The 15,788-nt window shown below is 31.5% G+C and overlaps 1 protein-coding gene across 1 annotated transcript; it reads left to right on the top strand.

Moving 5' to 3' along the window:
- The first annotated feature begins 254 nt into the window (after positions 1-254).
- LOC149547661 (uncharacterized) lies at positions 255-1,019 on the top strand. Its single transcript, XM_089794164.1, has 3 exons — positions 255-465; positions 563-623; positions 788-1,019. The coding sequence occupies exons 1-3, from the start codon at positions 255-257 to the stop codon at positions 1,017-1,019; spliced, it is 504 nt and encodes a 167-aa protein (XP_089650290.1).
- The last annotated feature ends 14,769 nt before the right edge of the window (positions 1,020-15,788 follow it).

Genomic DNA, 15,788 nt, shown 5'->3' with positions numbered 1-15,788 from the left:
GCCATAACTTTGGTCACTCAGGAGAGATAGTGAGTCGACACTTCCAGAAGGTCTTGAAGGCCATATTAGCACTTCATAGTGATTATCTGTTACCCCCTCTTGCAACAACTCCTCCAGAAATTGGTAGGAAGGACCATTTTGATCCATATTTCAAGGTAAATACTCTAGTGACATTTCTTTCTTTGCCGAAAATAATAATAATATTAATTTATATTTGATAATAATATTTCTTTTTATAGGATTTTATTGGTGCAATGGATGGAACCCATATGCCTTTTACTATCGATGTGGACATCCAAGCAAAATATCGTGATAGAAAAGGCAATTTGTCACAAAATGTTTTGGGTGTCTGTTCATTTGACTACAAGTTTCAATATATTCTAGCTGGTTGGGAAGGGTCTGCTATAGATAGTCGGGTGCTTGCTTCAGCTTTGTCTAGAGAAAATCCACTGGTGGTTCCTCCTGGTATATTAATTCATATTTTATATGATAATATTATCATTATATTAAATCAAAACTCATATGCTCTATTTTGATTACAACATTATTTCCATTTGTGTAGGAAAATTCTATTTAGTTGATGCTAGGTATCCAAATGTACCAGGTTTTCTTACCCCTTATCGGTGTACACGTTACCACCTAAAAGAGTTTTGAAGAGAAAACCCAGTCAGCACTCCCAAAGAGTTATTTAATCACCAACACTCCTCTTTTAGGAATGTGATTGAGAGAACATGTGGTATATTAAAGCAATGAACTTTCCTATCCTAAAGCATGCAACATCCTACAGTATAACTACCCAAACAAGGATTGTTTTTGGATGTGGCATACTACACAACTTCATTACCATGGAGGATGGTCTTCCAGCCAAAGTGGATATTGAAGAGGACGATGATCGTGCTGGGATAAATGTGTCCATTCTAGAGACATATGGAATGAATCAAAGAGACATAGATGACTGGGGGAATTTTCGAGATGAAATAGCCCAAAGGATGTGGGAAGACTACAACTCTCGAACTTAGTTGTATTGCAAAACATGAACATATATTTGCAGTTCGTAGTAATGACATATTTATGTACAACTCATTATATAACAGTTATGATGTATATAATACATATATATATATACTCGATATTTCTATGAATATGGTTTTTTGGCTTTGGTACATGTCTGGTACAATATGACTTCCTATAAACATTTTTTACTATTGATCTCATTTATTTTGAGATTTCTGATTACAATGGAAACTTCATTGTATGCACCTTTATATAGTTTTGCAGTCTTGTACTTTACAATGTTGAGAAATCAATGTTTGTACCAAAACTTTTTTTCCTTATGTCTTCACCATTTCATGTAATTTGATGAACAATAAACCTCTATAACAATCCACTGTGGGCTATAATTGATTGATCTTGTGTATTTCTTTGATGTTATTCATGACACAGTTTCTTTACTATGTAAACTAACGTAGAAATCTAGGATTAATAAGAAACCATAGCAGTAGTTGCTGCTGCTACAGCATTGTTGCTAATACTAAAGGTTTTAACTATGGTTTCAGCAATGGGTATGCAATATAAATTTCAATATTGTGTTTCCATATAATATTTGAAGATTTGAGTATTGATTTCGGTCTTTTTGGTGAATTTTTTAGCATCTTATAGAGTTGGATCTAAGTTATTTTAGTCAACCCTGGCTGAGCAGCATGTTTATAGAGAGAAATTTAGTCATTCTAAGTAATAGATCAGTCACACAAGCTGTTATTTACATTATTTATTAGTTAACATAAGTTAATAGCCTAATAGCAGTGAAGCTCCATCATTTCAAGAAGGATATCAATCAGATTTGGGCATTTACTATGTGTTTCTCAGCCTATTCTTTACTAAAGTCCACACCTCCAGCCATGTAATTAAAGTCAACATCATTTAGATGGCAGATGTAGCAACATTGGTTGATATTGCAAACTTGTCATTGACAAATTGATGTTCCACCCTTATGCCATCATTGACAGAATGCCTTAGATAATGTACTAGTGTTTCAGCACTATTTTCAGTAGAAATACATCTTTTCCAGCCGATTACAACTTTCTCCCAGTACTGTATGGCCAACCATACACCTCTAAGCATCCAATTGCACCATTGATACCCCATCTATTGTATAAACTCGAGCTTATGAATTGGAGGTTTTCTATATGAGAAATATTTTTATTGTTTAAATTTTTGTCACTTGTTTTATATCCTAGGTTTCTTTACTACCTTGACATTGCTCTATTGCAACTGGAAACATATGTGGACCTATCATCCTAATCCCTTTCTTATAATACTCTATTAATATCTTCTAAAATCTCCTTCACAGTGAATGGGCATGGAAAACATGAATAATCCATAACAAACTCTATTTTTATAGAGTTTAGTTGTGCTGCCATCTTTGGCTGCTTCTTATTATCTCACTTTTTTGATAATGGAAGAGGGGTTTACAATTTTGTATAAACATTCTAGAAAATAGAATCACTGACAATGAGGTTTACGAATCTTACAAAGATTCACCTTGGTAGAGTCATTTAAACATGTGCCTATACCTTGTTTCCCCATTGGTAGAGTCAATAATTATTTAGTTACTAATGTTATCATATTCTTCATTAGTTCTTACTAACTATCTTACTCCTTATTAGTTTTTGAGTCACTCCCTCACCTTAGCACTGACAAGGTCTATGATGATAGTCCAAGAATTAACTTATCGATGAAGGGTTAATATCTTTCATAAAAATTCCATGAATTCATTGGTTTTAGTTTAACATCCAGATCCACTTTCAAGCCCTCAATTGTGAACACTCGATGGTTATAGTGTTCTTTTGGTTACATCTTAATTGAGAAATCTAGCCATTACACTATTGATTCGGTATACTTATTAGATATTAAGTCAAAATAGCATTGTGTATCCTTTAGCCTTCAGCCCTGATAGTCTTTTCACTTCTAGTATCTTTACCTATGGTCCTTAGCATGGTGGAAAATTGAGGTCTATACATTTGAGGGTTAAGGTATTTCCATGTTTATAGGGTTGAATGTAATTGTATCTTATGATAATTAAAGGGGGTGGTATTCAAATTCCTCATGATGATTGTCAAGAATTCTCCTTGATATGACCAACTTATAAATCATAATATAACATACCTACAAAAAAAAAATGCCTCATAAAATAACTTAAAAAATAAAAAATCACCAATTAAACATAAGTGTGGCCACAATGGTAAATCTTTGTTAAAACAAGTCATATCCCCAAGGCAAAGGGGACCATACCCAAAAATCATCCTACATGAACATTCCACAAATTTACCAAAATATGCAAAAATAAAAAACAACAACAACAAATTCATAACAATTCAAATCCTCAAAAGCATTGCGGTCGTATCAGGGTCTTACTGATGGAAGTAGAGGAAGGGTTGTCCTAGAGTTACATTACAACTTAATGATGTGCATAAACGATTTCCTTGTATTTTCGGTCCTTTCGAGAGTAGATCAAGAGAGTGTTCCACACCCTATTGCTTATGGTTTGTTGAGTTTAGTAAATTCATTCCTTAAGACTTTATTGATATGGTGAGCATTATTCTCCCTTTGTCAAGTTTCTATATCTTTCAAACTATAGTGCATATTGAGCAAACTATTGATGACCAAGCGATAATTGTGGGGAGTTCCTATCACAATTCTATAAGTTGACATGCTAATCATTCTTGTTACCCTGATTCAGAGCAATTTCCCCCCTAGGATCAAATCCATGTTTTACAAGGGTGTTCGAGTTCTTACCAATACCTAACATCGTCGAGGTGAGCTACCACCTTATTAGTCCTGAAGGTTGGCATGGTCAAGAAGAATTATGTTCATGTGTGTCGCGATCTAGAATTGATAAGTCTTACAACTATCAACCAGATGAATTGCATAAAGATCCTTTAAATTTGAACTTGTACAAGTTTTTGATAATAGGCTATCTTGTCTTGATACTTAATGGTTTAAAATTGTTACCACGACTATTCCTTAATTTCTAAAATAATTCCAAATAACTAAGCAATTAAATTAAAGTCTTTGAAGCCTAAATTTTCCCCTTAATTTCTTTGAACCATTAACTTAGACCCCATTTCAAATTCACATTTAAGATAACTAAAAAAGGCCCAAATTTCATCCTTATATTATATATATTATGTCTAAGCTTCAAATAAAACATTATTTATAAACTTCAAATAAAACTATCCTTACTAAACTCTTCATATGTACATTGGATACTTCTAAAGTTTTTGTGATAAATCCCTTGCTGCCACATGCTTGTTATGTATTTCTAGGCATGAGTGGAAGGAGGGTTTAGCCATTCTTAATTTTCCTATGCCTAAGACTAGGCACCTAGGAGGAAGAAGGACAAGTTTTGGAATAAAGGGAGTGTAAAAGTTCTTGTCTTGTTTAAACATTTAACTTTTCACGTACCTTCTTGCATGGTCAACCATCCTTTTTGTTTCCCACGTGTTTGAGCTTTGACTTTGTATTACGTAGAAGGGAGGAGGAACTCGACTTGGTATTACTAATGAGATGTGATGAAGACATGTTTCATTGTTCACCAACAATAGTTAATGAGATTTGCAAGATAAATTTGAAAGTGCTTTTGCCCCGTTGTGTTTGCAACTTACTACTATGGATTGCTATGAGCTTAGGTGGATTAATGGCTAGGAATACATGTATATCCTTTTAATTAGGTTAGGTTGATTAGATATTTTAAAGCATTTATATGTATATATATGTATATATATTTTTAGTAATGTCATTATTATATATACCCCACGTTTGGATCAGGTCATATCATTTCAAGACCAGGTCTGTTTGATAAATTTGAAAATGCTTTTGACCCATTATGTTTGCAACTTACTACTATGGATTGCTATGAGCTTAGGTGGATTAATGGCTAGGAATACACATATATCCTTTTAATTAGGTTAGGTTGATAGATATTTTAAAGCGTTCATATGTGTGTGTATATATATATATATATAGTAATGTCATTATTATATATACTCCACCCTTGGATCAGGTTATATCATTTCAGGTATGTCTTCTAATTAATAAGGTAGATTTTGGAATTGATAAATATACTAGCAATCGCACCTTAGTGTGAAATAGGTACTCCAAAGAGATAAGGGTAGTATAAATATGAATTTTGAAATGAATGTGGAAGGTGCATTAATAAATATTTGAATGAGAAATATTTAGTTTTTTAGGAGTACGTATAGGTATATATAAGTTAGTATAGATATTGATTATCTAGATCTTATCCTTCCATGATTTAAGTGTCATGACTAATATTGTTTGCCAATAAAATTGAAATGATCAAGTGGGCATTGCTGGTGTAGACTCAATAACCTTGTCTAACCTTTTCTTTTACCTCTGTTGACCCTATGATATCTCCTTGTGCTAATGTGATTTTTTTTAAAAGTTGTGACAACGGAATTACCTAGTATACCAGCATCAAGTATATTGAACGAAGGTTTATCCTCATTGATCATAGATCTCACTTTTGCATCTATAATTACCTCATCCATTTCCTTTTGTTTTGTCTTCTTATCTTTTCAACTACATCAATCTACTAAAATTCATTAGTCAAACCCATTTCATTATTTCTTTTATTTTTTCATTTCTTATCACATTATCCATGAATGTGTTTTGATCTTATTCTTCTTCCTTAGGACTAGTGTTGAGAGTAACTTGGAATACCAATTACAAAAAAATATGGTTGTCTGACTATTCTATTAAACAACTTAATATGTTTATCTTCCTCTTTTGGTAGAACCAATTATTCTATAATTGAAATTCCAACTAGTCTATGAGATTATTCACTAACATGATCTAATCTCATACGATCAAGTTCATCTAAGACTTCTGCAATAGCCTTTTCAATTTACTTAGCAACTTCCACATAGAGGCTAGTCATTATTTTGAATAACCTTATCTTTATCCACTTTTTTGGTCCTTCTTTGTCCAATATATGCTTCAACTCATCTATTGTGATCAAGGTGTAGAGCTGGCATAGTGTCTTTTTTGCTAATTCTTTGATTTTCTTCTAATGCAAGTTTTCTCCTCACATTAAGCTTCATAGATAGTGTTTGGAATGCTCCCTTTTATCTATAGAATATTTCTTTTGAAGTTTAATAAATACTTAACAAGTGAATTTTCTATTATATCTTAATATTCCTCAACATACCTAATATTTTACTTCTCAATATGGTCTAACTTTTCTTTATTTGCAATTTTTGATGTCATCTTCTTTAAACTAGCTCTGATAGAGGGCCACACCACTCTAACAACTCACAACCAAGAATGCAACAATATAGAGACCAAGAAAAAAAAATGCTTCACAAATAATTTTATTATACTTGAAAAATCCTTACACCACCCACAAGATGATATGACTTCTTCAACATAAGAGAAATCCTAAATAAGAGTCTTCACACCAAGAGCTTCACCAAGAATTTCTACTTTAAGAGCTACACCTTTAGAGCTTTCACACCTTGAAGTCTTCATGCCTTCTAGCTTCTACTTCTCAAACTTGATTAGAAATGCTCATATCCCTTTCTTAAATAGGCACTTACCACCCAATGCATGACTTATCCACAACCTTCTAGAATTCCACCTACACAATATCCACAACCTTCTACAACTTCCATAACCTTCTAGAATTACAACTAAGCACCACCATGTGGCCCAATTAGAAAATTACATTTCTTTTATGGATCACAACAAATATTAAATGCAAGATTTAAGAAACCTTCCACAAGCTTCTAAGATGCCACCTACACACCTTGATTAATGTAATGACAACTATTTTTTTTATTTTTCTATTTATGTCACCTATGCACCTCGAAAATAAAAATCCTCTTTTCCCTTCTTTTCTCCTTTTTATTTTTTATTATTTCTCCTCTAATTTTCGTCACTTTTCTCTCTCCTCTAGATTTTTTTTTTTTTTTTTTAAATTTTAAATTTTACATTCAACATGCCTCCCCTTTATTTTGGATGCAAGATGCTCCTGCATCAAGCTCCCATTTATTCCTTTGTTATTTAATATTATTTTATGTCACCTTTAGTGTTTCTTTCTTCGCAATTTCAATTTGATCCTCTATTGTTTCTAATTTCTTACCTTAATGAGACTTCATTAGTTGTATGACCCAATCTTTCTTAGGGGTAGGTCCATGTTCCTTTTCCTTCTACCTTGTATCTCTTGTAGGTATTACTGTAACTATTTTTTCCATCTTAATAGTAGGTGGGGTCATTGTTAACCTTCTTGTAGCCTTGTGAAGTTGTGGACTAAGCTCAACTTTTGTTATTTTAATAGTAGTGTATCTAGCACCTCTTCATTCTCTATAGTGTTGTCCTTCATTGGTTTTATGCTAGAACTACCTAACTATTCTTTTGTGGGAACTTGACTCCTCTTTTTCATCACTATCCATTCTTCCTTGTTGATACCATCTTTTTCTATAGTTTTCCCTACAAAATTCTCCACTTTTCTTTTTCTAGAGGCTTTATACAACTCTTCTCTATTTTGACTGAACTCCTACCTGTATGTTCCCCATATTGCTGCATTCTCATCTTTGAGATATGAAAACAAAAGTTCAACATATTGTTCAAGTACTTCTTGACTTATTTTATATCCAAGAGGATGAATACTATCTCTCTTGTCTTAGTAGCCTCCATTCATGTGACATTACTTTCAACCATAAAGAACTTTATTTAGAAATTGAATGACTCTTATCAAATCCAATTCCTTCTTCTATTAGGAAAGAAACTATAGTAGGTCTATTATATAAAGTGTGAAATGACCTTTCTTATATGAAAACTATGACATGTAAGATTAGATAAGATAATGAGACATGCTTTGATATCGTCAACAACCAATAAGACAACTACAATTACACATATTAAATAACCATGATATAGGACACAAATAAGATAAGGTAAAATATCATCAAGTCAGTTAAGGTTTTTTCTATGTACACTTTGCTTCTTATTTTTATACTAATGATCATTTATTAATTTATCTTATTACTATTGTTTGAATTAGTAGGGATGTATGAATGAGTCAAGACTTTTTGCACAACTTAGATGTTAATAAAGTTTCTAATGACATGTAGTTTTTTTTAATGATTTTGATATTTATAAAAAAATTGATGACATGTATTTTGATTTTGCTATATTAGAATGAAAATAAGATTTATCATCATGGTATTGGTGAGAATGATAAAATGGGTTTTCATTGCAATTTCAGATTAAATCAAGGCATTGAATTTTTTTTATGGTTGGATTTATTTAATTTTCACAATGTAATTCGAGTGTCATTTCTATTTAAAATATATTTTAAAGTAAGAGTATGACATGCATTTTTATTAGAATCTATTTTTGGTTTAATATTATTAATAGTTTTCTTTTACATCATGGTTCAATCTTTTGAAATATGAGTTATTTGATTCACATAATTTTACTTTTCCTCAACAATTTAATTAGAATAATTCTAATATTACTAATGAACAAAAAGAGTGAAGATTATGATGTGTTATAATTATGTTATATTAATATTTATGTTTAATTTGTGAGATTAAAAGTATTTGTAAAAGAGATTGTATATTTTTAATCATGCTATTCATTTACATTTACATCTTTTATAAAGATGATTGAATCAAGAAACAAGATTAATTATTATAGATTTTATTTTATTATTTAACTAAATAATTTTGAAAAAAGTATAATCAATATTTATATATGTGTTATCAAAGGTTTTTGGATTTGATTGTGTATTTTTTTGCATCATTAAATGTTTCATATCGCACTCTGTGATCCATCATCAGAATGAATAACAAGAGATGTATAGCAGAAAATATTTATATAATCTATTTGTTATTTTTTAAAATAGTCATGAGTCATAATTTGAAACTATCTTTCTTTTAATTTTGACTATATCTATATAAGTTTATATATACCTATACATACTCCCAAAATAATCAAATATTTCTTACTCAAATTAAGATTTCAAAATTCACATATGTGTTACCTTATTATATCTCTTTGGCATATAGAACAAAATTAGACTCTTAGGTGGGAGCTACCTTCCTTTGCCAAACATCACATACTAATGATTTTCACTTAGCTTAAAAGTGTTAAATAGTAAAAACTAGATTACTTTTATAAAGCTTAAACTTTTTCCAGCATATTGTGAATTGCATGTTTTGTCAGGTCTGTAGAAAAAACTCTCACTCTTGCATTTCACAACACCATTTTAAGAGATTGATTTCAGAGGTCCATTTTAGCAGATCAATTGTAGAGGTCTTCCATTTCTCAGAGGTCTTACATTTGGAGGTATGTTCTTGCATTTCGCCACCCCATTGCATGTTTCCAAAATATCTTTTTCCTATTGCAATTAAAAATCTGGCTTGTTTTCCATATAAGCATAGTGGAGCTCATGGGATATCGTTTGATTTAGCCCAACTTCATCAGAAGAAGAAGAGAGCTTCAAAATTGTAATAGTGAGAACACCATTCTCAAACTTTTCCTTAAGTTGCTGTGGATTGGCACCATCAGGAAGTTGAATCCTCTTTAAATAACCAATCCTAGATCGCTCACCCCTACGACACCTCATTTCTTCGCCAGAAGGCACTGCTCTGCTACTGTTCAGTGCACTAATCTACAAAATGCTCCCATTCTCTACAATTAGTTCTACCTCATCCTTGCTCATGCCTGTCCAAACACAAAGACTCATTTTTTAAATTAAAATTTAGAGAGAAACCCCTAATTCTTGGTGAAATTCACAAAGAAACCCTAATTCTCATGGAGATTCAGAAAGAAACCGCTAGTCAATATGTTTTTACCTAGGACATAGTAACCTTTTTCCTGTTATGCCATATCTCATTGAAGATTAAGCATTAGCATGCCCTTTGGGGAGTTGAATGGTATTAAAACACCTTGCATTAGCCATCTCCTTGAGGCTATAAGCTTGTTGCTACAAAAACTTTTAATAATCTTGTTGATCCCCTTTAGATCTCTGATGGGGATGGCTTTTGAGTTTTCAGTAGGTGAAGGCCTTCCAACATGCAGGTTACAATAAGTCAGGATATATTTGTTTCCTTATCTTTTCTTAGCTGAGGTTTACCTCAGCCAAGCGACTGATGGAAAGTGCTTTAGCAGCACACAGATTTTGCCCAATATCTTTTGCAGTCTTTTGAAGGCAAGCATGTTGGATAAGAATGACACATTGCATTCTATCTCAACACTCTATTAAAAAAGATTGCAGAAAGTGACTATTTACAATATTTTACTGTGCACATGTCTTCTGAAATTAACCCCATGATTTTGATATCATCTAACAATTTCAAGTCTTTATCAGGGGAAAAATTTGAAGAGAATGTCGTATATGAACACAATACTTTGGACAATATTAAAATTACAAAGTTTTTTCAGATATTTCACAGAGACTAATCATTTAAAGATTGTAGCTAACATATATATATATATATATATATATATATATATATAGAACATCAAAGTAGTCATGATTGTAAGACACATTATCCATAATCATTTGACATTAGGAAAATCTTGACTTGATATTTAATTGTGTTTGAGATGGGCAAGAAGGTTGCAAATAATAGCTCTATTTTCTAAATATATTTGTACTCTTTCCTATTAGATTTGTAGCATAAGGAAACATGTATTTCTCTGTCATAAGTATCATAAATACCTTGTATATCAACTCTTAGAATAATCGTTTCAAAATAGAGAGCACACAGTGCTTAGTGCCTATAGGCACAAACAAACTAAACATCTTATTAACTTCACCCAACTATTACCAGCATAGAACTTATAAAATAACTTGTTTCAACATGGAATAATAGCACTACCATCATGCTATTATCAAATAGTACATCAATTTGGAAACACAATATCTCTACAAGCCCAACAAACTTCTAATAGACCCTTACAAAATGAATAATTCAAATTACTAAATACGAAACCTCTATAAATATATGCATTGTCCATCTGTTTCAACTTTTGGGTCATATGAGCTTATTTGAGATGCTGATTGTGCAACCACTTTTAGATAAAGCTTATTGCCCAAATTCCTTTCCTTTGGCAGGACATGTTTATTGCAAGGATCGACACAACTTCATATAGTTGATCATAACATAAACATATTTTGAATGGGTTTTAGAATATAAATGCATGATGACTTCAGATTGTTTGAAACATCTCAATATAGATTTGTGCATGAATGGATTATGCTATGTCAAAGGCTTTTTATTAGTAAGATTAATGAGAATAAATAATACTGAAAAATAGCATATATATATATATATATATATATATATATATAGTTGGACATTAAAAATAATTTATATTAATTTGAAACAGTTTTTAGAGTTTGACTTCAAATAAGCTTTTTTTATTTGATATAGTTTATAATATTATTTATAATAGGTGAATGGGTTATCATATGTCAAATCTTTTGACATAGAAAGATTAATAATGATAGATAATGTTGAAAACTATATATATATATATATATATATATATATATATATAATTTATATAAAGATATGTTACATGTCTTTAATCTATTTGTTATTTTGGATATATGTAATGGACTTTTGACTAGCATAATTAGTTGGACTTGGTAACAATTATCATAGCTATAGCTGTACTATCCTTTTTTGCTCAATTGTTACTTTTTCTGCTCACATATAGCTGCAGTATCCTTTCCTTCTTGCAGAACATTGTATAGCTCTTTGTTTGACCATTTTCAGCGTATGTGTGTATTCTTCGTTATCTCTTTAATACAATGTAAGCTAGAAGTTGCCTCTTCCATATTGTCTAGAGATCTTATGTGGTAAGAAAAGTTTCTATGTATTGATGTACTCTCGGTTGTTTTAAGTAATTATTATTTATATTTTGTTTATATAACTCTTAACAATAGTAAGATTTTTGTGACCTTGTTTTCATTGTAGGTCATTTGATGGATCTTACTCAAAATATACAAGTCCAAGGAGTCATAGTTAGGAAGATCAAGGTCATGCGCATACTTGCTATTTTATTGGCCAGCCTTGCAGTATTAATAGTAGTATCTTCCCAAGAGGCTAGAAGACATAGGAATAAGTGAAGAAGAGCTGCATGTCCTTTTTATAAGCGTATTATCCAATCTACTAACATAGATGGCCATGACCAAATACACATGAGTAGAGTAGCCTTCTTTTGCTTGGCCAAAATTCTAAGACAAAAAGAGAGCATCCAAGATATGGATAACATAACATTGGAAGAAAAATTAGTGATGTTTATCCACACCCTTGGCCATAATCTAAGGAACCGAAAGATTGGCAATAACTTTGGTCACTCAGGAGAGACAGTGAGTCGACACTTCCAGAAGGTCTTGAAGGCCATATTAGCACTTCATAGTGATTATCTGTTACCCCCTCTTGCAACAACTCCTCTATAAATTGTTGGGAAGGACCGTTTTGATCCATATTTCAAGGTAAATACTCTAGTGACATTTCTTTCTTTGCTGAAAATAATAATAATATTAATTTATATTTGATAGTAATATCTCTTTTTATAGAATTGTATTGATGCAATGGATGGAACCCATATGCCTGTTACTGTCGATGTGCACATCAAAGAAAAATATTGTGATAGAAAAGGCAATTTGTCACGAAATGCTTTGGTTGTCTATTCATTTGACTACAAGTTTCAATATATTCTTGCTGGTTGAGAAGGGTCTACTGTAGATAGTCGGGTGCTTGCTTCAGCTTTGTCTAGAGAAAATCCACTGGTGGTTCCTCCTGGTATATTAATTCATATTTTATATGATAATATTGTCATTATATTAAATCAAAACTTGTATGCTCTATTTTGAATATAACTATATTTCCATTTGTGTAGGAAAAATTTATTTAGTTGATGCTAGGTATCCAAATGTACCAAGTTTTCTTGCCCCTTATCAGTGTACATGTTACCACCTAAAAGAGTTTTGTAGAGCAAACCTGGTCAGCACTCCCAAAGAGTTATTTAATCACCAACACTCCTCTCTTAGGAATGTGATTGAGCAAACATTTGGTATATTAAAGCAATGTTGGGTGATCCCACAATAATGGTTTCCACTTTTTGACCAATTTATACACTGAAATCAATATTTTTGCAACAAACGTCACATTCAAGTGACTATATCTCCAAAACTATAAATAATTTCAAGATGACATAAACTAGTGATTTTGAGTACTTTGTTCCTACTTTGTAACCATATTTTTTAATTTAAAAAAAAAAATTATTTATATCAATTTTTTTTATCTCCTCTGAAAAGTGGTACATAATAAAATTCAATATTTTTAAAGAGTGATAGTCTGTTTGACACACATAAATTTTATTTTAGAAATGATAATGAAGTAATCCTTTTGACATTAGATTTGTAACATCAATATCCAGAGGATGCATTTGGTTTGATTTATTTTGGTTGAATATTCTATAGTTTATGAAGTTTTGAAGTGACACGAATTGTAATTCAGACATATGTTCTGTTTGACATAGATAATTTGAAGTCAATTTATCATAAACCTAAAAAAAAAAATTGAATAGAAAGGTATCTCAATAAGCTAGTTCCTACATATTTTTCAAATATTTTTTGACTTGATTTACTAATTTTCGTAAGGTGTCGAAGTCAGTTGATGTTCAATCGGTAATGAACCAGTAATGAGTTAAACTCATATTTGATAGTCTTAATGACTAAAATATGTATTACAATTATAGTCATTGCAAAGCTTGCTCTGAACAACACATTTTGACATTTTTTATTTTACAGTAGGAGATCATTCTCCTGCAATTATGGGAGTAAAAAGAGCAAAAAAAAAAAAAAAAGGAAAAAGGGTTAAAATTTTCCTAATTTTATGTGTTCGCGCGAACATGGCATTGACACGAACATGGCATTCGCACGAACATATTGAGCATGTTTGTGCGAACCCATGTTCACGTGAATGTATGAGAAAAATAATCCGATAGCTAGAATTTTTATTTAACATGTTCGTGCGAACATTTATAATTATTTGTGTTCGTATGAACATACAAAAAAGGCAAATTTATCAAGATCTCAAACGGAAAAGTGGAATTTCAATCACAAAATCACTGTTGCAAATATATTTGCGCAAACATATTAGCAAGGTATGTTCGTGTGAACATATAATGGTTACATGTTCGCACAAACATAGGTAACATGTTTGGGTGAACATATGTAAAATTCTATATGCACATTTTTCATCATTTCTCAATTTCCTTTGTCCCCCAAAAGTGGTACCTAGCATTATGGGTTCACCCCGTTTTCCTATCCTAAAGAATGCAACATCCTACAGTATAATTACCCAAACAAGGATTGTTTTGGCATGTGGCATACTACACAACTTCACTACCACAGAGGATGGTCTTCCAACTGAAGTGGATATTGAAGAGGATGATGATCGTGCTGGGATAAATGTGCCCATTCTAGAGAAATATGGAATGAATCAAAGAGATAGAGATGACTGGGAGAATTTTTGAGATGAAATAGCCCAAAGGATGTGGGAAGACTACAACTCTCGAACTTAGTTGTATTGCAAAACATGAACATATATTTGCAGTTCATAGTAATGACATATTTATGTACAACTCATTATATAACAGTTATGATGTATTTATAATATATATATACTTGATATTTCTATGAATATGGTTTTTTGGCTTTGGTACATGTCTGGTACAATATGACTTTCTATGAACATTTGTTATGATTGATCTCATTTATTTTGAGATTGTTGATTACAATGGAAACTTCACTATATGCACCTTTATATAGTTTTGCAGTCTTGTACTTTACAATGTTGAGAAATCAATGTTTTGACCAAATCTTTTTTTCCTTATGTCTTCATCATTTCATGTAATTTCATGAGCAATAAACCTATGTAACAATCCACTGTGGACTATAATTGATCAATCTTGTGTATATCTTTGATGCTATTCATGCTATTTGAGTATTGATTTTGGTCTTTTTGGTGAATTTTTTAGCATCTTATTGAGTTGGATTTGAGTTATTTTAGTCAACCCTGGTTGAGCACCATGTTTGGAGAGAGAAAATTAGTCATTCTAAGTATTAGATCAACCACACCAGCTGTTATTTACATTATTTATTAGTTAACACAAGTTAATAGCCTAATAGCAGTGAATTTCCATCATTTCAAGAAGGATATCAATCATATTTGGAAATTTAGTATGTGTTTCTCAACCTATTCTTTGCTAAAGTCCACACCTCCAGCCATGTAATTAAAGTCAACATCATTTAGATGGTAGATGTAGCAGGATTGGTTGATATTGCAAACTTGTCATTGACAAATTGATGTTCCAGCCTAATACCACCATTGACAGAATGCCTTGGATAATGTACTAGTGTTTCAGTACTATTTTCAGTAGAATTTCATCTTTTCCAGCTCATTACAACTTTTTCCTAGTACTGTATGGCTAACCATACACCTCTTAGCATGCAACTACACCATTGATACCTCATCTATTGTATAAACTCAAGCTTATGAACTGGAGGTTTTCTATATGAGAAATATTTTTATTGTTTAAATTTTTGTCACTTGTTTTAGATCCCAGGTTTCTTTACTACCTTGCCATTGCTCTATTGCAACTAGAAACATCTGTGGACCTATCATACTAATCTCTTTCTTATAATACTCTATGAATATCTTTTAAAATCTCCTTCAAAG

The sequence above is a fragment of the Cupressus sempervirens genome, chromosome 7 (genome assembly GCF_028749045.1).
Source record: "Cupressus sempervirens isolate cs-2001-9-10 chromosome 7, ASM2874904v1, whole genome shotgun sequence".
In the NCBI taxonomy this organism is placed as follows: Eukaryota; Viridiplantae; Streptophyta; class Pinopsida; order Cupressales; family Cupressaceae; genus Cupressus; species Cupressus sempervirens.
The sequence above is the reverse complement of the archived record's forward strand: the minus strand, read 5'-3'. Positions and strand labels throughout refer to the sequence as shown.

What these genes read in the sequence shown, in the direction of transcription:
- LOC149547661 (XM_089794164.1), top strand. Translation starts at nt 255, where the DNA reads ATGGATGGAACCCATATGCCTTTTACTATCGATGTGGACATCCAAGCA. An exon ending in TCCACTGGTGGTTCCTCCTG is followed by an intron (nt 466 to 562) that starts GTATATTAATTC and finishes CCATTTGTGTAG; the next exon opens with GAAAATTCTATTTAGTTGAT. An exon ending in GGTTTTCTTACCCCTTATCG is followed by an intron (nt 624 to 787) that starts GTGTACACGTTA and finishes AACATCCTACAG; the next exon opens with TATAACTACCCAAACAAGGA.